Here is a 21,259-nt window from a genome sequence, read left to right as displayed (position 1 = left end):
TAGGTAAACTTAGAGGATATAGAAAAAAATAACCACACAACTAACACAAGCTCTTTGCAAACTGTGCAAGGAAAGTACAACAAACATTTCAACTGCCAGAAATACTTGGATAAATAGTATATATTGTGCAAGTAAGTTACATAGAGTAAAGGTCAAAGGTTGTTTTCTAGAAAATACAAGATGAGAAATAAAAATAAAAATTCAGCAAGTCACAAAACTTCTCTTTAGTTATTCCTTTTTCAAAAAAAGCTACAGCTAAGCTTTACAGAGCAATAAAAGCACCAGGCTAATTTACAGCCAAATTTCTTTTTTATAGGCCCATGGGAATATGCTGCCCTCTGTGGGAAAGACACACGGTACCTGAGTCAAGTGTAAGAATTTGGTATGTTTATTCTTAAGATTTGGAGATCAGACACAAAGATCTAATTCCTTCTACAGATATCTGGCACACTTGGTAGTACAGCTTGCTGACACTATCTTCCATGCTCAAAAACATGGCTTTATTTTCTCTCTGATAATTTATAGTATCTGGAGTCATTTCTATTTTTCCAATTTATGCTCTTTCCTTTGAAAGAAATCCCTTTTCAAAAAAGTCAAAGAAAAGAAAATTAAAAGACAAGCCAGAGACTGGGAAAAATTATCTGTAAATCAAATATCTGATAAAGGGACTTATCTCCAGAATATACATATATATACATTTTTAAAACTTGTGTAATTTAATAAGACAATCCAAAACAGGCAAAAGACTTTAAACATACATTTCATCCAAGAGGATATACAAATGGCTCATAAGCATACGAAAAGATGATCAACATCTCTAGTCATGAGAGAACTGCAAATTAAAAACTATGAAGTACCATTTTACATCTATGAGAATGTCTATAATCAAAAAGACAATAAAAGTGTTGGTAAAAATGTGGAGAAACTGGAACTCATATATTGCTAGGGCAAGTATTAAAATGGTACAGCCATTTTGGAAAAGCTTGGCAATTTAAAGTTAAAAAAAAATTTTAAGTAACTTTACAATATAACCAACTATTTTATATCCAAGAGAAATGAAAACATATGTCTACACAAAGAACTGTAGGCAAACAGAAAATTCATAACATCATTATTCATAATAGTCAACAGGAAGAAAGAATCCAAATGCTCATTAACTGGTGCATAGATAAACAACATACCTTATAAAATGGACTATAATTTTGTTACATGCTACAACATGGATGGGCTTCAAAACATTACACTAAGTGAAAGAAACCACATGAGAAAGACCACTTATTTCCTCTATATGAGATGCTCAGAAAAGGCAAACCTATAGACACAGAAAGTAGATTAGTAGTTACCCAGGGGTAAGGGTGGGGATTGATAATAAATGGGAACAAGGGTCTTTTGGGAGTAAGGGAAATATTCTAAAACTGGATTGTGATGTTTGAGCAACTCTAAATTTACTGAAAATCATGGATTGTACCCTTAAAATGGGTTAATTTTACAGTCTATAAATAACAGTAAAAATTATTTTAAAAACTTAAATAAAACTATTTTAAAGACTGTCCATTTATCTGGTATCATTCCCACTAGTATAAAATTCTTTTGGGTTTACTACACGTTAACTGAGTACCTACGCTGAGACAAGAACTGTGCTAAATGCTTGGATAAACATGTATGTTTCTAGACCAAAAAGCTCCATCTACTGAGAGAGGTAGACACATAAACAGATGTTCAGGGGAAAATGTTACAATTACTGTAACGGAAGTACAATGTCCAATAAAGGCAGGATTCAGAAGATACCACAAAGAAAGAAGAGGTTAAGCTATGGCTTGCAAGATGGGTGAGCAGGTATTCATCTACCAGACAAGAGAGGGGAAGGAAGCATATCAAGGGGAAGGACTTCCTTATATATAATAATTAACTGACCAAGTTTCAGAAGATCTGAATTCTAGGCTATGGCTCTTCTGCAGGGCACATGCTACTGCTAAGTCACTTCAGTTGTGTCCAACTCTGTGCGACCCCAGAGACGGCAGCCCACCAGGCTCCCCCAACCCTGGGATTCTCCAGGCAAGAACACTGGAGTGGGTTGCCATTTCCTTCTGCAGTGCATGAAAGTGAAAGGTGAAAGTGAAGTCGCTCAGTCATGTCCAACTCTTAGCGACCCCATGGACTGCAGCCTACCCTGCAGCTCCTCCGTCCATAGGATTTTCCAGGCAAGAGTACTGGAGTGGGGTGCCATTGCCTTCTCCACTGAAGGCTACATAACCATAAGCAAGCTCCTACACCTTCTCTGGCTTCAGTTTGTTCAAATTCAAATGGAAAGGAACGGGCAATGCAGTCTCTACACACATCCAATCATCCTACCATCATTCTATAAAATATCATTCCCCATTTAGGGAAGTCAAGAAACAGCAAAGCAAAGGATCTATATTCTTGACCTACCACAACAGTCATATTTATCTATATAAAGAATAATTTCCTAATCTCAAAAAAATAAAGGTTTCTAAATGAGCAAAACTGATTTTAAGGTTAGAATCCCCAAAAGGTAAGATACCAGGTTATTAAAAATAATAAATATTGCTTATAAAAATAAGCAATACTTACTGAGCACTTATTTAGCAAACCCTATGCTCAAATGTCTCACTGGTTTTGCCCCATTTAAACTTTAAAAGCAGCTGAAAGAGGCAGGCGTATTGTTAATTCTTCAATTTTGTTTTATTTTTTTAAATTTGGCCAGGCTGCGCAGCTTGCAGGATCTTAAATGTCAGTTCCCCAATCAGGAATAGAATCTGTGTCCTCAGCAGTGAAAAGGGCAAAATCCTAACCTCTGGTGGTTATTGTTGTTTAGTTACTAAGTCACGCCCAACTCTTTTGCGACCCCATAGACCGTAGCTCGCCAGTCTCCTCTGCCCATAGGATTTTCCAGGAAAGAATACTGGAGTGGGTTGCCGTTTCCTTCTCCAGGGGATCTCCCTGATTCAGGGACTGAACTCATGTCTCCTGTATTGGCAGGTGGATTCTTTACTGCTGAGCCACCAGGGAATTCCCAATTCTCCAAGATGAAGAATCTAACACTGAGATGATTCAGGCAGTAAGCAGCAAAGCAAGCGTTTAAACCCAAACCATCTAATTACAAAGCCTGCACACTCAACAAGATTCCAGTGATAATCATCAGATGTACTAGACTCACAAAAGTTTTAACTTATGACAGGTAACAAGAAGCCTATTCATATAAACTGACAAAAAATGAATAATAAACTGGGCAGAAGAAGCAGCAGTAGAAATGGAGAAAATATTATGCACGAAAAGGATATGTGAGTGCCCACTTGAGTGTATTTTTCACTCCCACAAAGACTTACTGAACTGATTTCCTGCTGTGAATCTTGCAGGTGCTGCTGAAGAGGTCCCAGCTGAGCCTTCCCTGACTCCACACTCTCTTCCAACTCTGCTGTTTCTTGTTGTAGGCGACTCAGCTCTTCTCTAGCTTTGGCCAGCTCTTCTTCATAAGTGGAGATCTGTGATTCTTGACTAGTTAGTTCAGCTTTCAGGGATGAAATCTACAACGTGAGGTGAATGAGACAAAAAAGGGATTAAAAAAAGAGATGTCATTAAAACATTCCATAATGCAATATTTATTTTAGTTTACTATTTTGGTATTTTTGATGTATACTTTCTATAGAAAAGGGCAATCAGGGACTGACAGAGGAGAGTGGAAGACATAGGTACCATACTTTCAACTAAATTTTAGAAAAAAAAAAAAATGCAGTGTCCTACTTCCCCTGTAATTTCTAGATGAAACATGCCCCATCTACTTCATGTTCCCAAACTTCATGTTGACTAGATTGCCACCTAGCAATAGCAACAAACAACAACGAGCAGAGAGGGTTTCTATCTTAAGCCAGCAAAAGAAACTAAGGTAAAGCCACAGGCAGCAGTAAGCCATCAGGCCTTACCAGCTGGGCCTCCTCAGCACACTTCTTTCTGACTTCCTGCAGTTGCTCCTCCAGCTGGGCTTTCTGCTCATCCAGCCCATCAAGGAGTTCCTGTACTTGCTGTTTCTGGGCCTGTAGTTTTTGCAGATTAGTATTCTCCCTTTGCACTTCATCTTGAAGATCCTTGAAGAAATACAGGAATATTAACATTATTTAGTGGAGGCAGGAGAAGGTTAATAATTTTTAAAAGTCTATCATAAGGGAAGGTAAAGTCTCATCTTATTACGTATACTGTGTTGGTGGATTGGAGGACTCATAGCTTTAAATACAATCTTTACTTGAGGACATCTTTCCTAGATTCCAGATTTAGACATTCAATTTGCTTACTCAGATCCATCCTTGGATGTCAGATGGACTTCCCTAACATAACAAGAACAGAACTCCTGGCATTTCCTCCCCCCGCCACTCCACAACATCTGCTTTATCCTCCATCTGCCCCCTCTCAGTTTCTCTGGCCAAAAAATACACCATCTCCTCCGACTCTTCTCTTTCTCTCACATCTCATCTCCAATCTGTCAGCAAATCTTGCTATTCCTTCCCTCAAAATGTATTTTAAAAACCAGCCATGTTTTTCTTCAACCTCAGTCCAACTCATTTTTCCCTCTCTCCTGGATTGCTGCCTTCTAACTGGTTTCCCTTCATTCACCCATGCTACCTTTCAGTTTATTTACAGCATAGCAGTCACTGTTAAAAAGCTACGTTAGATGATGGCACTCCTCTACTCAAAACTCTGCACTGACTCCCCATCTCCCTTACCATAAAAATCCGTCTTTACAATGGCCCCAGGTGGTCCCATCTCCCAGCTTCATTTCCACTGCTCTCTCCTTTGCTCACTCTTAATTTCAGCTACAGTGGTCTTTCTGATGCTTCTCAAACATGTCAAATACGCTTCCTTCTCAGATCTTTCACTGATTATCTCCTCTTCCTAGAAAGCTCTTCCCCAAATTATCCACATGCCTTAATCCCTCATCTCCTTGAAGTCTCTGCTCAACTGTTAACTCCTCAGTGAGGCCTCCCTCACCATTATCCACCACCATCTCCCTCCACCGATTCTCCTTCATATATAGCATATAATTTTATTTATTTTCTCTAACAGCTTTATTGGGATAATTTGCACACTATACGGGCTTTCCTTGTAGCTCAGTCGGTAAAGAATCTGCCTGCAGTGCAGGAGACCCGGGTTTGATCCCTGGGTTGGGAAGATCCCCTGGAGAAGGAAATGGCAACCCCCTCCAGGATTCTTGCCAGAGAATCCCATGGACAGACGAGCCTGGTAGGCTATAGTCCATGAGGTTGCAAGAGTCAGACACAACTTAGCAACTAAAGAGAGAGAGAGCACACTACACAATTTACCCATTTAAAGTGTACAAGTCAATGGTTTCTAGTATATTTAGAGTTGTGCAACCATGACGAAAACAGTTTTAGAACAGTTCTGTCACTATAAAAAGAAACCCCACACCCATTAGTGAGTTACTCTCTATTTCCCTACCAATCACCCTGACCCAAGGTAACTATCAATCTACTTTTTCTCTCTATAGCTTTGTCAAGTCTAGATATTTTTACATGAATGGAATCACATCTGGTTTCTTGTGACTGGCTTCTTTTGTGACTTAGAATGTTTTTGAGTTACATCTGAGTTGACACAAAATAATATAATTAAATAGCTTTAGAAGATATAATTTAAATTATATAATTCATATAATTTCATATCATAAAAATTGCCCACTGTAAGTTTACAATTCAGTAAGGTTTGGTAAATATATACAATTGTGCAAAAACCGCCACAATCCAGTTTTATAACACTTAATCACCTAAAAAGTTTCTTCATGCCATTCTGGAATCAATTCTCATTCCCCTTTCAAGCACCAGGCAACCAATGATCTGCTTTGTGTTACTATATTTTTACCTTAGACATTCTACATAAATAGAATAATATAATATGTAGTCTACTGAAATATGTAGTCTACCATATTCTTCTACCTAGTATAATATTTTGAGATTCATCCATGTTGTGAATGTATAAGTAGTCTGTTCCTTTTTATTGCTGAGTAGTATTCCACTGTATGGATATACCTGATGTACATCTAGCCTGATCCCAGTTTTTGGCTATTATGAGTAATAGAATATATTTCCTTCTATTAGAACATAAACGCCATGAGTCCAGGGATATTTGCAAATTTCACTCACTACTATATTCCTAGTTCCTAGTATAAAAGAAGTACTCCATAACTATGTATTGAATGATGATATCATCATAAAGATGTCAATTCTCACCTAATTAATCTATATACTCCAAAGAAAATCCTAACAAGATTTTCCAAGGAGCCTGACAAGCTGATTCTGAAACATATTTAGAAGAACAAAGGAAAAAAAGCTAAAACAGCATTATAAAATGTAAAAGGACTTACCGTATACAATACTATGAATTACTGGAAAGCTAAAATAGTTAAAACAGTTTTGTCTGATGCAAGGATAAAGGAAGAAAAAAGCAGAATTCAGACACAGATTTAAATTAGAATTTAGACATACACAGAAAAAATGATGAGAAGACATGACATTAAAGCAAAATGGAGGAAAAGAGAACTGATTAGTAAATGATGCTGGATGTACCCATATGGCAAAAAGAAAAAAATTATAACATCTCTAAACATACCAAACAGAAAAATAAATTTCAAGTATATTGCAAACCTAAGATGAAAAACAAAACTTTAAAATATGCAGAAGAAAAATAAAGATCTCAGTGTAGGAAAGAATTTCTTAAAAAAAGATAAACCATTTTAAAATGACATACTTATTTTTTCATCAATGTGCCAGACTTTATGTTTAATGATAAAGGATACAGAGATTTTTAAAAATACAATGGGAAATCTTTGTACCTTCTGCTTTTCTGTGGACCTAAAGCTCAGTAAAAAATAAAATCTATTCAAAAAAAAATACAAGGGAGATTTGGGAGACAAATGAAAGCAACCTTGCCATTCTCATTACTTATCAGGAAACATGGCACCCAGGATGGCCTAATTTACAAATCCTCTGACAACTGGGGTTCCTCATCTGAACCAGAGAAAATCATTTGAGTGACCATTTTCCTAATTCTCAGAAGAATGGTAAATTAATACCTCCACTGCAGATGCACAGGAGAGAGGTTAATTCATTATATATAAAGAATTCCACAAGGAATTAGGACTTGATGCTCTCCAGGAACCACAGGTGAGAATGAAGAATGGACTGATAACTCTAAGGCATGTGTCTGTGGGAGGTGGGCAGAGATCTTGAACAGGGTGAAGTAAAACTGTGAACGCAAATTTCTAAAAGTAACAGTAATTTTAAATAACATACTATCCAAAGAACACAATGATCATTCATCAGAATAAGAATCTAAGAACAACAGAGGAAACACTTATCAAAAAAAGGTCTCTGAATTATGGTTAAATAAGTCACTGAACAATGCTTTTAACAATGCTTTTTATCCTATATTTTCTCAATTGACCAATTAATTTAAAAGTGCAACTACTATCATGCTGCTTTCCTTTAAAAAAAATCCCCTTAAAATAGCCAACACAATGGACAATCATGAAAGACTCTTCTTGGGCTAACATTACATGAGTCTAGGTGACTGCAGATTCACAATGGTAAGCTCCACTAGTATTTATCATAAATTTACCAGCATGTCTAAATTTTCCTCATGCCTAAATTTTTAACCGTGCTTACACTGTTAACAGATCCATACTCAAAATGGACATACATTGGCTCTTAACAAACACATGGTAGTTTAACTGTCCCTCCCCTGATTCATAATTTTTGTTTGCCTTTGCTTTTTCCTATTTCAAATGTCCAACTGTCTTTAAAAAAAGAACAAAACAACAATTCACTGCAAAGAAGATTTCAAAAATTTATGTTGGTTTCCTACTGTATAGTACAGGAAACTCTACTCAATGCTCTGTGGTGACCTAAATGGGAAGAAAATCCAAAAAAGAGGAGATGTATGTATGGGGGCTGTGTGCTTAGTCACTCAGTCGTGTCCGACTCTTACACTATGGACAGTAACCTGCCAGGCTCCTCTGTCCACGGGGATTCTTGAAGCAAGAATACTGTGGGGGGTTGCCATGCCCTCCTCCAGGGGGTCTTCCCAACCCAGGAATCAAACCCAGGTCTCCCACATTGCAGGTGGATTCTTTATCGTCTGAGCCGCCAGGGAAGCCCAACGTATGTGTACATTTAGCTGATTCACTCTGTTGTACAGCAGAAAATAACACAACATTGTAAAGCAACTACACTCCAACACAAATTAATTTTAAAAATATGATGGTTCCCTCTTATCTATAACATAAAGTAAAACAGGTGACAGGATACCTTAGAACCTTCATTTCTGGTCCTCATGTTCACCTGTGCCCCATCCTCAACAGACCTTCTTTTTTCTCCAACAGACAATGTACTTCAAATGCCCTGTGCTTTTCCCATACCATCTGCTCTGTCTTGAATGCCCTTCCACACCATTCCTATCTGGAAGCTCACTTTTCATTCTTCAAGACCCAGCCAAATTTAATATGACCCACCTTGAGTTTCCTTTACCTGTACTCTTACGGCAGTTAGTACCTAACCTCTATTATCATACCTACTACAGTGTATTATATGTGTGTGTTAGTTGCTCATTTGTGCCCGACTCTCTGTGACCCCATGGACTATAGCCCATGAAGCTCCTCTGTCCAAAGAATTCTCCAGGCAAGAATACTGGAATAGGTAGCCATTCCCTTCTCCAGGGGATCTTCCTGACTTAGGGACCAAACTTGATCTCCTGCATCGCAGGCAGATTATTGACCATCTGAGTCACCAGAGAAACACAGTGTAAAAAACAATGTACTACAGTTACCTTTAAATAATAAACTCCTGATAGACAGCCAATGCTTCATCTTTCTTAGAGGTTCCACAATCTAATACAATGTCTTGCACATTCCAGGCAATTAATCAGGCAATGATTTGTAACTATCACAAGGATTCTACTATCTGGGAGAAACTACTGGGGAATGAGCCTGAAGCTGACAGAAACAACTTCATGTTCTTTCAACATACTATAGAAAGTTTCACTCTATATTTAAACTATAGCAAAATATTAAAACTAGCCTCTAACTGACCTGCAGCAAATGCATTTTGTTAAATTAAAACAGGATCTAAATTTCTATACTGATTCAACATTTGTATAGAATGTAGACCAAGAATGATTTGACATTTTAAATTTCCATTATATGGAAATAATCTTTACTGCTTTAGCATGTCACTGTGGCATATATCTTTCTTGTGTTTTTTTTTAAACAGTATATTATATACTAATACTCTTTAGGAAGACACAATAACAGCTTCACTTTAACCCAGTACCTTGAAAAACTACAGTGGCTTGAAAAATTCTTGTAATTACAAAATATTTTGAAAGCACGCCATCTGCAGATCTGAAGCGATTCCAGTGTCAATACTATGTTATAAAATTATTATATGGTTTATACATAACAATATGCTGACCCAAAAGGCATTTTTAAAGAAATGCTTAACAGGAATAAGGAAAAATATGTTACTTATTCCCATTTTCAAAAATTCTATTCTAATTTCCTACCCTCTCCCCAACCCCCCCTAAAAAATCTTAGACTTCGCATGTCTAATAATAATATCTAGTCTTTATAAATATACGTAATTTTGATGTCTCTACTTTCATTCTAAATCCAATTAAGAAAAATGAAATTTGCCTTAAAAGGGTCACGCAATATAAGAAAATGACTAAGATAAAATGCTAATTTTTAAAAGTTGAATACAAAGGCATATACAGTATGACTGCAAATAAATATAAAGCCATGCATATATACTCAGAAAATATAGCAAAATGTTAACCATGACTCTCCCTGAAATGTGTAATTGTAGTTTCTTTTTATACCTTTCTTTAGTTTACAAGATTAACATGGACTCATATTACTTTTATAATCAGAAAATGTCAAGTCTGCAGTTTTTAAGTATCACATATCATATGGTTTCATACCAATATAAAAATATTCTGATGCAAGTGAATTTTTAATGTAAGAATTACCAATAGTAGGATCAATGCTGGTTTCCTTTAATAAAATGAACCAGATCTCAAAACTTGTATTTTTTAGTGAGTCACACTTTAAACACATCCCTAGAAGATAGGTTTATGTAAGAGGAAAGGGAATAAACAAATCAATATAAGATTTCCTCACTCTTGCCCTTTCTCTTTCAAAGAGCAAACATATTCCCTCAAATTTCCCAACCTCACTTTTATGCTACAGTAAAAATCCACGTAGTAACACAAAAGTATGGGCCTTGAGGGAAAGGTTATTGAAAAAATACCTCACATTGGTGACATATTTTAAGCTGGATAGAGGTCCATATTCAAATTAATGCCCCTCCATGTCTATTTTAAATATGAAAAAAGATCTTCTCTAAAAAAATTCCAACACTAATCCACACACACAAAGGTCTTTTTCAGTAAGCAAACTTAAAATTATTAAACTGCATAGAAGCAAAATGAACAGATTGCAAACATAAACACTAGGAAGAAAAAGAATCAAATTTCACTACAAAATTACTTGGTAAGACTGCCACCACTGTAGTGTAATTTTCACAATTTCAATATCCATATCTACTTGGCTATTTTATTTTGGCACAGAATGGTTTATCCCTGAGACTAAGTGAAGTCAACAGATGTACATCTCTCTCCCTGCCTACCCTTGACTAGGACAGTGGCAGGTTCTCTCAGCAAACACCATCTTCCACTAAACTAGAATAATTTTCTCTTAATCTGAAGGTAGCCCTTTGGAGAAATCCTCTCCTGAATTAAGGTGCAACATCAGTTACTATCAAATGCCAACTCATCAAAGAAGTGACTAAAGAAGCTTGTAGATGTCTTCCTAGTTATGCTCTATTTTCCATGATCATGCTCTACTTGCTCACCTGTGCCATCAACAGCAAAAGAAAAGAGGGTAGCAGCAATTAGGAAATGGCAAGGATAAAGTGAACAAGACTACTGTAATGCACGGCCACGGTTTGCTTTAGAAAAATACCAAAGCAAGCCACATCCAAGGTTCTTTATCCAGGAGTGAAAGGATCCTTGATCTGCAATCTTGGCTTTATTTAAAACTAAATTTCAAGGAAAATATCCTATTTTCTAGAAATCACACAAGACAAAGAAAATGATAAACTTGTCCCCATCCCTCCATATCCTCTGAAGTGCTACGGAGGGTAGTGGAAATAAAATTTAAACAAATATATAAAAGCTCTCAGCTATATTCAAGAATAATTCATTTTAGCAACCCAAATCGGCTATACAACCAAAGAAGTAAATCTATGAAACATGAATACATTTAGATCTATTTCATATAAATACAGAGTAAAAAATACACAAAAAGGATACTAATTTATAAATAACTTACTTTAAAAAAAAACCAAAGCATACATACAGTAGATCTATACTTGAAAAGTTACTATAGAGAATAAAGGAATTTTAAGTATTTTGGTAATCTTACAGAAAATGCTATTTAATTGATTAAAAAACTCTACAGACTCATCCAGAACTAAAAATAATCAGGTACATTCATTATGTTGGCCTAATTCTCAAAATAGAAATTACAGGAATATCCTTAACATATAAAAGTATCAACTATGCAAGATATTTTTTAAGCCAAAGACCAGAAAGGGAACCTATTAAACTAGGGTAGATGTTAGAAAACCTCACTAATAGCCTGCTTTTATTTCTCAATCATATGCTTCTCAGCATGTTCTAAGAGCACTATCGCCAGGAAAAGAATGTTGAGCTCATGTATCTAATTTTATTTTCACCCAAAATAAATCATCTTTCTTCATCTAGGGGGAAAAAAATGGGCAATTACTATAAGCTACTAAATCTTTGTTGATGAAGTTTAAATAACTGTGAGCTTCTCTCTCATGAAGGTAGTATGAACAATATGGAAAAGTCTGACTCTTCACGATACCAACTGTGCTCCCAATCCTTTCTGCCTGCGGTTTTTGGGTGTCTCTTGTCCCATTTTTAATTTCATGCACAAAATGGAAGCTATTCATTTCTACTGTCAATAGCTTCCTTAAATTTACCTCCATCTAAGAATATATTATCATCTACACTATAAGATATGATCCAAGGTACAAATTTTAAGCTTAGGGAGCTCACAATATAGGCTGTAAGATATTGAAATCTATATACATACACATTAAATGAGTATAATAAGATAACATACTGGTATGCCACATAAGTGTACACACATTCCTCTGGAAGTTCCAATGCAAGAAAGACAAGCAAACTGAAGGGACAGAGAAGGGAAAATTTAGAGAAGTGATGAGTCTCAGTTGGATTTTAAGACATGGGTGGAATTCACATAAATAGGAAGATAGAGAACATTCTAGATTGCAGTAACCAAAGTTATAAGAGTGGGAATAACAAAGAGCAAGTGTATGCCACACAGTTCAGAAGCAAGCAATCAAAAAATAAGTACAAGAGGATGGCCTATAATATTTTTTTTCTACTTCCAATATACCCATGAGGATGACATTCTCCCACCACTAACAGTGGCAGTGGGCAGCAGTAAAGATTTTCACATATGAGAGTCATAATTACTAAAACTGGTTTGGAAAGAAAGCAAGGAGGAGGATGGAGTAAGCACTTAGACCTGACTTTAAAATTTCAGATGTTAGATAACAGGGGCGGCAGTAGTTAGAAAGAAAAACAGACAGGAAAATTCAAAACTTGAAGTCAATTTTTTTCAGCAAGGTGAGACTCATTTTAGATATACTGGATTTGAAATGATAAACCTCAAAATGCCTCATTGGAGACGTGAGACTTCCACTCTAGAGAGTTGAGGGCTTGACAGATATTTGGGAATCATCAGTATATGGTATGTGGATGACAAAAGGTAGGGAAAAGGGAGGAAAGAGGGGGTCAGATTGTGTCCATCAGTCCTGGGCAAAGCAACAGAAGCAAAAGGTCAAAGAAGGAGGGCTACGAATATTCAGGAGAATGCAACCCAAGAAATCAGTAACCAATGCAGGAAGGACCCATGGATTTGGCCTTAAGATCTTGGTCCTGGGGAGATAAATTAAGCACAAAGGTATGGGTGAACAGGAAATTAAGCAAGATTACTGAAAAGCTAGGAAGGGGGAAAGGGTCACACAAAGCAACAAAAATAGAGAAAAATAGGCTGGCAGTTAAAGTGACAGCAACAGGGGGAAAAAAAAATTGATTAGTCCTATATGCAGATAGGGCTTCCCAGGTGGTGCTAGTGGTAAATGTAGGAGACACCTGCCAATGTAGGAGACACAAGAGACATAAATTAGACCCCTGGGTCAGGAAGAGCCACTGGAGGAGGGAATGGCAAACATCCAGTACTCTTGCCTAGAATCCCATGGACAGAGGAGCCTTGCAGGCTACAATTCACAGCGTCGCAAAGAGTCGAACACACTGAAGCAACTTAGTGCATGTGCGTACATGCACACAAACACACACACATACATGCAGTCTGATATGAAAATAAAAGTCAGAGAAGGGCATGATGATGAAGGGAGAGTAACAAAGAGATGGCAGTAAGATATAGAATAATATTACCAATTAGAATATCTACTGAACTCTAACCCTGTGCCTATTACTCTGAGGCACTTTACCAACAATATAACAGCAAGCTCTGCTATCTCATGTTACAGAAGTGAAAACTAATGTGCAGAGTGGTTACATTTCTTCCTTAGGATCTCAATCTTCAGAAGAGCCAGAATTAGGAACTGAATTCAAGGTTCTCTGATACCAAGTCGTTCCTATAAGCTTCTATGCAAAATTGAAGAAAGTATACATGAGGGTGAATTCCTAAATATTTGTTGACTACCTTGAAGGACAGTTTTTTGTGTTTTTTTTTAGATTCTGTGTTATTACTGTCCAAATACATGAAGTTCTGATGAAATAAAATCATACGGTACAGATAAAAACAGGCTATGAGAGCCAAGTCGTTTTAGGGCAAAATGGCAGATCACTCAACAGTTTTTTTGTTGTTGTTTTTGTTTTTTAGGAATTAGAAATGTTTAAAAATAGATATGGTGGTTTCTGAAAAAGAAAGAAAAAGAGAAGCGAAAAAGAAAGGAAAAAAAAAAAAAAAAGAAGAACAGGAGGGCAGGAGAAGAAAAGAAAGAAACCACTGAGGAAATGTTAGCTTACAAGAAAATCTGACTTAGAAAGAAGCGACAAATGCTAAAAAATGCATAGACTTTGTGCTGGTTAATGCAATGGTAAACAACAGAATATACAGGCCCCATAATACTTCTGTAATGTGTACATATAATGCCTCTAGCACTTCTGGAAAATATGCAGACACTAATTAAAGGTCATTCTAGATAAAAATACATATTTCTTTAAAGGGGTGGGCATGGCGGGAAGGGGAGTGTGATCTCAGAACACATCCTCGCAGATGTACAAAGATGAAACTATGTTTTTTTGGATAATTCTAGTGAATGTGGCAGCAAAAATTTGTTGCAAGGATGTTGGCTGGTTTTCACAAAGTTTGTTTGTTTTTTACAAATGGAGCTATAAGGTTATATTTGAAGAAAATTTTTAATAAAATTGTGCATATCCAGTGTAAGGTAGGAAAGAATGTGGGTCTAACTTCTTCCTGTAACAACAAGAAACTCAAACCCTAAACATCTGAGATAGAACAGCCTTTTACAGTTTCGCCCCCTTGCATCATTTTGGATCTAATTTCTCCACAGAACTTGACAAACTAACAGTGTACCTCATATGAGTGAACAGTGATCATCTCATGACATGAAGTACAAAGTTAATTGTTCATTTGTTCTTCAAGAAAAAAATCATGAACTGTGAATTCTCAAGATGGTAATGTATCAGAACACAGACAGGAAACAAACATGGACAAAATTAATTATGTAGCAGACCTTCTAATTTACTTGAATTAGAAAGACTATATAAATGCTAAAAAAAAAAAAAAAAAAAAAACTAGTCTTTTGGCACTTTGATCAAATCACTGACAGGAGTTACCCCATGTCTGAGGTCAGGGGCAGAAGCCAGGAGGACCCCATGCCCCAGCAGCAGCAGCCAAGAGGAGTTACCCCACGTCCAAGGTCAGGGGCAACGGCCGAGGATGCCAGGCTGCGATGGCACAGGAACAGCCCAGAGGAGCTATTCCACGTGCAAGGTCAGGAAGGGCGGCGGTGAGGAGATACCCCTCGTCCAAGGTAAGGAGCAGCAGCGGCGCTTTGCTGGAGCAGCCGTGAAGAGATACCCCACACCAAGGTAAGAGAAACCCAAGTAAGACGGTAGGTGCTGCAAGAGGGCATCAGAGGGCAGACACACTGAAACTATACTCACAGAAAACTAGCCAATCTAATCACACTAGGACCACAGCCTTGTCTAACTCAATGAAACCAAGCCATGCCCATGGGGCCACCCAAGACGGGCAGGTCATAGTGGAGAGGTCTGACAGAATGTGGTCCACTGGAGAAGGGAACAGCAAACCACTTCAGTAGTTTTCCCTTGAGAACCCCATGAACAGCATGAAAAGGCAAAATGATAGGATACTGAAAGAGAACTCCTCAGGTCAGAAGATGCCCAATATGCTACTGTTGATCAGTGGAGAAATAACTCCAGAAAGAATGAAGGGATGGAGCCAAAGCAAAAACAATACCCAGTTGTGGATGTGACTGGTGATAGAAGCAAGGTTTGATGCTGTAACGAGCAATATTACATAGGAACCTGGAATGTCAGGTCCATGAATCAAGGCAAATTGAAGTGGTCAAACAAGAGATGGCAAGAGTGAACGTCAACATTCTAGGAATCAGCAAACTAAAGTGGACTGGAATAGAATGGGTGAATTTAACTCAGATGATTATTATATCTACTACTGCAGATAGGAATCACTTAGAGGAAATGGAGTAGCCATAGCGGTCAACAAGAGAGTCCGAAATGCAGTAGTTGGATGCAATCTCAAAAACGACAGAATGATCTCTGTTCATTTCCAAGGCAAACCATTCAATATCACAATAATCCAGGTCTATGCCCCAACCAGTAACGCTGAAGAAGCTGAACGGTTCTAAGAAGACCTACAAGACCTTTTAGAACTAACACCAAAAAAAGATGTCATTTTCACTATAGGGGACTAGAATGCAAAGGTAGGAAGTCAAGAAACACCTGGAGTAACAGGCAAATGTGGTCTTGGAATGCGGAATGAAGCAGGGCAAAGACTAACAGAGGTTTGCGAAGAAAATGCACTGGTCATAGCAAACACCCTCCTCGAACAACACAAGAGAAGACTCTACACATGGAAATCACCAGATGGTCAACACTGAAATCAGACTGACTATATTCTTTGCAGCCAAAGATGGAGAAGCTCTATACAGACAAAAAAAGCAAGACCAGCAGCTGATTGTGGCTCAGATCATGAACTTCTTATTGCCAAATTCAGACTTAAATTGAAGAAAGTAGGGAAAACCGCTAGACCATTCAGGTATGACCTAAATCAAATCCCTTATGATTATACAGTGGAAGTGAGAAATAGATTTAAGGGCCTAGATCTGATAGATAGAGTGCCTGATGAACTATGGAATGAGGTTCGTGACATTGTACAGGAGACAGGGATCAAGACCATCCCCATGGAAAAGAAATGCAAAAAAGCAAAATGGCTGTCTGGAGGAGGCCTTACAAATAGCTGTGAAAAGAAGAGAAGCGAAAAGCAAAGGAGAAAAGGAAAGATATAAGCATCTGAATGCAGAGTTCCAAAGAACAGCAAGAAGAGATAAGAAAGCCTTCCTCAGCGATCAATGCAAAGAAATAGAGGAAAACAACAGAATGCGACAGGCTAGAGATCTCTTCAAGACAATTAGAGATACCAAGGGAACATTTCACGCAAAGATGGGCTCAATAAAGGACAGAAATGGTATGGACCTAACAGAAGCAGAAGATATTAAGAAGTGGCAAGAATACACAGAAGAACTGTACAAAAAAGATCTTCAAGACCAAGATAATCACGATGGTATAATCACTCACCTAGAGCCAGACATCCTGGAATGTGAAGTCAAGTGGGCCTTAGAAAGCATCACTACAAACAAAGGTAGTGGAGGTGATGGAATTCCAGTTGAGCTGTTTCAAATCCTGAAAGATGATGCTGTGAAAGTGCTGCACTCAATATGCCAGCAAATTTAGAAAACAAAGGTCAGTTTTCCTCCCAATCCCAAAGAAAGGCAATGCCAAAGAATGCTCAAACTACCACACAACTGCATTCATCTCACACGCTAGTAAAGTAATGCTCAAAATTCTCCAAGCCAGGCTTCAGCAATACATGAACCATGAACTTCCAGATGTTCAAGCTGGTTTTAGAAATGCAGAGGAACCAGAGATCAAATTGCCAACATCTGCTGGATCATTTAAAAACCAAGAGAGTTCCAGAAAAACATCTATTTCTGCTTTATTGACTATGCCAAAGCCTTTGACTGTGTGGATCACAATAAACTGTGGAAAATTCTGAAAGAGATGGGAATACCAGACCAGCTGATCTGCCTCTTGAGAAACCTATATGCAGGTCAGGAAGCAACAGTTAGAACTGGACATGGAACAACAGAGACTGGTTCCAAATAGCAAAAGGAGTACGTCAAAAGGCTATATATTGTCACCCTGCTTATTTAACTTATATGCACAGTACATCATGAGAAATGCTGGGCTGGAAGAAGCATATGCTGAAATCAAGATTGCCAGGAGAAATATCAATAACCTCAGATATGAAGATGACACCACCCTTATGGCAGAAAGTGAAGAACTAAAGAGCCTCTTGATGAAAGTGAAAGAGAAGAGTGAATAAGTTGGCTTAAAGCTCAACATTCAGAAAACGAAGATCATGGCATCTGGTCCCGTCACTTCATGGGAAATAGATGGGGAAACAGTGGAAACAGTGTCAGACTTCATTTTGGGGGGCTCCAAAATCACTGCAGATGGTGACTGCAGCCATGAAAGTAAAAGACGCTTACTCCTTGGAAGAAAAGTTATGACCAACCTAGGTAGCATATTAAAAAGCAGAGACATTACTTTGCCAACAAAGGTCCGTCTAGTCAAGGCTATGGTTTTTCCAGTAGTCGTGTATGGATGTGAGAGTTGGACTGTGAAGAAAGCTGAGCACCAAAGAATTGATGCTTTTGAACTGTGGTGTTGGAGAAGACTCTTGAGAGTCCCTTGGACTGCATGGAGATCCAACCAGTCCATTCTGAAGGAGATCAGCCCTGGATTTCTTTGGAAGGAATGATGCTAAAGCTGAAACTCCAGTACTCTGGCCACCTCATGTGAAGAGTTGACTCACTGGAAAAGACTCTGATGCTGGGAGGGATCGGGAGCAGGAGGCGAAGGGGACGACAGAGGATGAGATGGCTGGATGGCATCACGGACTCAATGGACGTGAACTTCGGGAGATGGTGACCGACAGGGAGGCCTGGCGTGCTGCGATTCATAGGGTCGCAAAGAGTCAGACACAACTGAGCAACTGAACTGAACTGAAAGAGGCTTTGAAAGTCTGGTTTCTGTACTTGAGATATGAGCTCATATTATCATAATCAATAACTTTATAAATATAGAGAACAGCTAGAATATGCAGAAAAGCCATATTTGATTAAGGCAGAAAGACATTTATTGATGAGTCAAAATTCTCTTACTTCTCCCTTGATGCCTTCATTTTGGTATTTTTCATTAGCACCTACCTTAGAAAGTGGGGTCAGAAGGAAGCAGGGAAGCTATAGTAAAATGCCTTTTGTCAGAGAAATTAGAAAATAAATACTAAAAGTTCAAGTTAGTTACAGATTTTAATTATTCATGTTATTCCTAGTCTATTCATATTATGCCTCACTACCAATGGCTAATTCAGCGTAAACTCAATAGGTAATACAATATACTTATTAACACTTTCAGGTAAGTGGTCTTGCTTCAGAAAATCAAAAATAATCACTAAAATGAAAGTTTTAATTACTTGTAGATGTCAATTATCCATGTCATTCTTCGTCTAGTATCTCATTACCATGAACAAGACAAAATTACCTGTACTGACATGGAATGAGTAATGAATCTAGCAATGCAAAGCTTTAATCCTATGTTTTTTTTTTTCAGTGAACCTGCATGTTCAACCATTACAACCTGCCCTATACTCACCATGCTCTACATGCTCTAAAATACCTTTTATTTACAGCACCTTATGAAAAAAAAAAAAAAAAAAAAGTCAACTATTTAGACTCTCTCAGCCAAGACTTTCTCAGACATTTTGGATTCAGCAAACTTGAAGGTTTAACATGTACCTTACCATCAACACTAAGTAAAAGAAGGACTAGCATATAACAAAGAAATGTTGACTGACAACAAAACTTCTATAAATATAAGAAATCAAATATTTAAGGATAGCTGATTTAGCTTCAAAAGAACAGTGTAAATTTTAGTGTTCTCCCAAAGCAGCTATTTAAAATTCACAATCTCAAAAGATGCAGTAGTGAAAAACCATAGATAGATGTATACACACACACACACACACACACACAGTGTCTACTGAAAAAACCTTGGTACTGTGAAACATATCTGGCTAAATTTAGAAGTTGTCCAATATTATATCAGTAACTACATCTACCTCTTCAGATTGAGAAAACTTTTGTAGATCATTTTATCTTCCATTCTTAAAATATTTTCAGCAGTAACTGCTTAAAGTCTACGACTCTTACATTTCTTAAGCTCAAAAATTGCACAAAAATCAAGTAATTGAGGATATCATTCCATATTTCACTATCACAAAGAGAAAGATATTAGTGACAATCTGTCAATTCTGTATCACCTTTAGGAAAACTCCAGTACATATAATAAGTACAGTAATAGAATCAACTTCTAACAAGAAGTCTCTCGATCTGGCTTCTTCAACCCCTCAGTAAATCATTCTCTCCACCCTAACATGGTCCACCTGCCACAGCATCTCTGGTCAATGTGCCACATCCAAACAAAATAATGGATCTAACGGTTTTAGAGCTTCTGCCCATTTAAAACTATCAAGACAAGGAAACCCAGTATATGACTGTTGAGGTTAAGAAATGTCCATGATGAGCTGTTATTGGCAACTGCTACCAGTGCTTCTACATCCAACATCCTGTGCGTGCTGGTACAGCATTTAAGAAATGATGTCCCAATAACATGGCTATTGCTTATGGCTCCAAATGCAACACTGCCCAATTTTCTATATTTTAACATTTGAAATACCTCTTTTGTGTCATTCCCAATCAGAAAATGAGGTCTTTTGGTCTTTTCTATTTGTAAAATGAAGCTACTTAACACAGCACTTAGTGAAAATGAATTAAATCTCTTTAAGCCAAAGTTTAAGATATCCTGGCTACTAAGCAACTTATAAAATGCTATTTTGAATTGTTCCCTATCATTTCCCACCCTATTAGTATTGAGACAGTCCTTTAAAATATTAGGTCTCCTAGCTAACAAAATCTCACACCCATGAAAAACCAATTTGCGTTTTCATGATGATGATGATGCTCTCATTCATTCAGTTTTATTGGTGCAATAATATTTATATCACAAGTCATTCAAACTTACCTCTAAGGCTATAATATGCAGATAAATATCATCTTAAAAATACTTTTAAAATGAGAAATTTATGCTGAAAAATACTGCTTTATCATTGTAGTGTAATCTTTGCAGGCCAGAGTGAGGAGAAAAATAATAATTTCATAAAAAATAAAGATTTATATCACATAAATAACAGGGATTCTCTTTACCTACTCACCAATACCATAACCATCACATTGTAAATGCCCCTCTACATTTAAAATGAATCCTACTAAATCAGAAATGGAATACTGAATTTGACAGTTCACATACCTGAACCTCGCTTGTTCTCTGTTTAACAGCATCTTCTTTCTCCTTAAGGTCCTGTTCCACATTATTCTTTTCCCTAGAAGACCAGCAAACAATGCAAGAATATTTGAGAACATCAGCTACAGCCGGTATGGTTATCCATCCTCCTAATCCTGAATCGCTTTTTAAATACATGGTGAAACATTCAATTTTTAAATGAAGGGCAGCTTTTTCTACCCTCTTTTAGTTATTTATGGAATAGAAATCAATATAAGCTCTATTAGTAAAAAAAAAAAAATCGCTTTCTCACTAAAATGTGGTGAAAAGAGAATAGATTAAAAAAGGAAGAGGAGAAAAATAATCAATGAAACACTCAGGTTTCACTGATCTCACTGTTGCTATGGAA

The 21,259-nt window shown here is 37.2% G+C and overlaps 1 protein-coding gene across 1 annotated transcript in view; it reads right to left on the bottom strand.

The window, feature by feature from the left end:
• The window catches only part of EPS15 (epidermal growth factor receptor pathway substrate 15), a 62,829-nt gene extending 41,781 nt beyond the window's left edge, over nt 1–21,048 (bottom strand). The window contains exons 1-3 of the mRNA XM_068965052.1: nt 20,878–21,048; nt 3,942–4,103; nt 3,348–3,545 (exon numbers count right to left, since the gene is read on the bottom strand). Of these exons, the coding sequence (XP_068821153.1) occupies nt 3,348–3,545; nt 3,942–4,103; nt 20,878–21,048 (531 nt within the window). The remainder of the gene's footprint in view (nt 1–3,347; nt 3,546–3,941; nt 4,104–20,877) is intronic.
• Between the last annotated feature and the right edge of the window lie 211 nt (nt 21,049–21,259).

This window comes from Capricornis sumatraensis, chromosome 2 (genome assembly GCF_032405125.1).
Source record: "Capricornis sumatraensis isolate serow.1 chromosome 2, serow.2, whole genome shotgun sequence".
NCBI lineage: Eukaryota > Metazoa > Chordata > Mammalia > Artiodactyla > Bovidae > Capricornis > Capricornis sumatraensis.
This window is presented reverse-complemented; position numbering and strand designations above follow the sequence as displayed.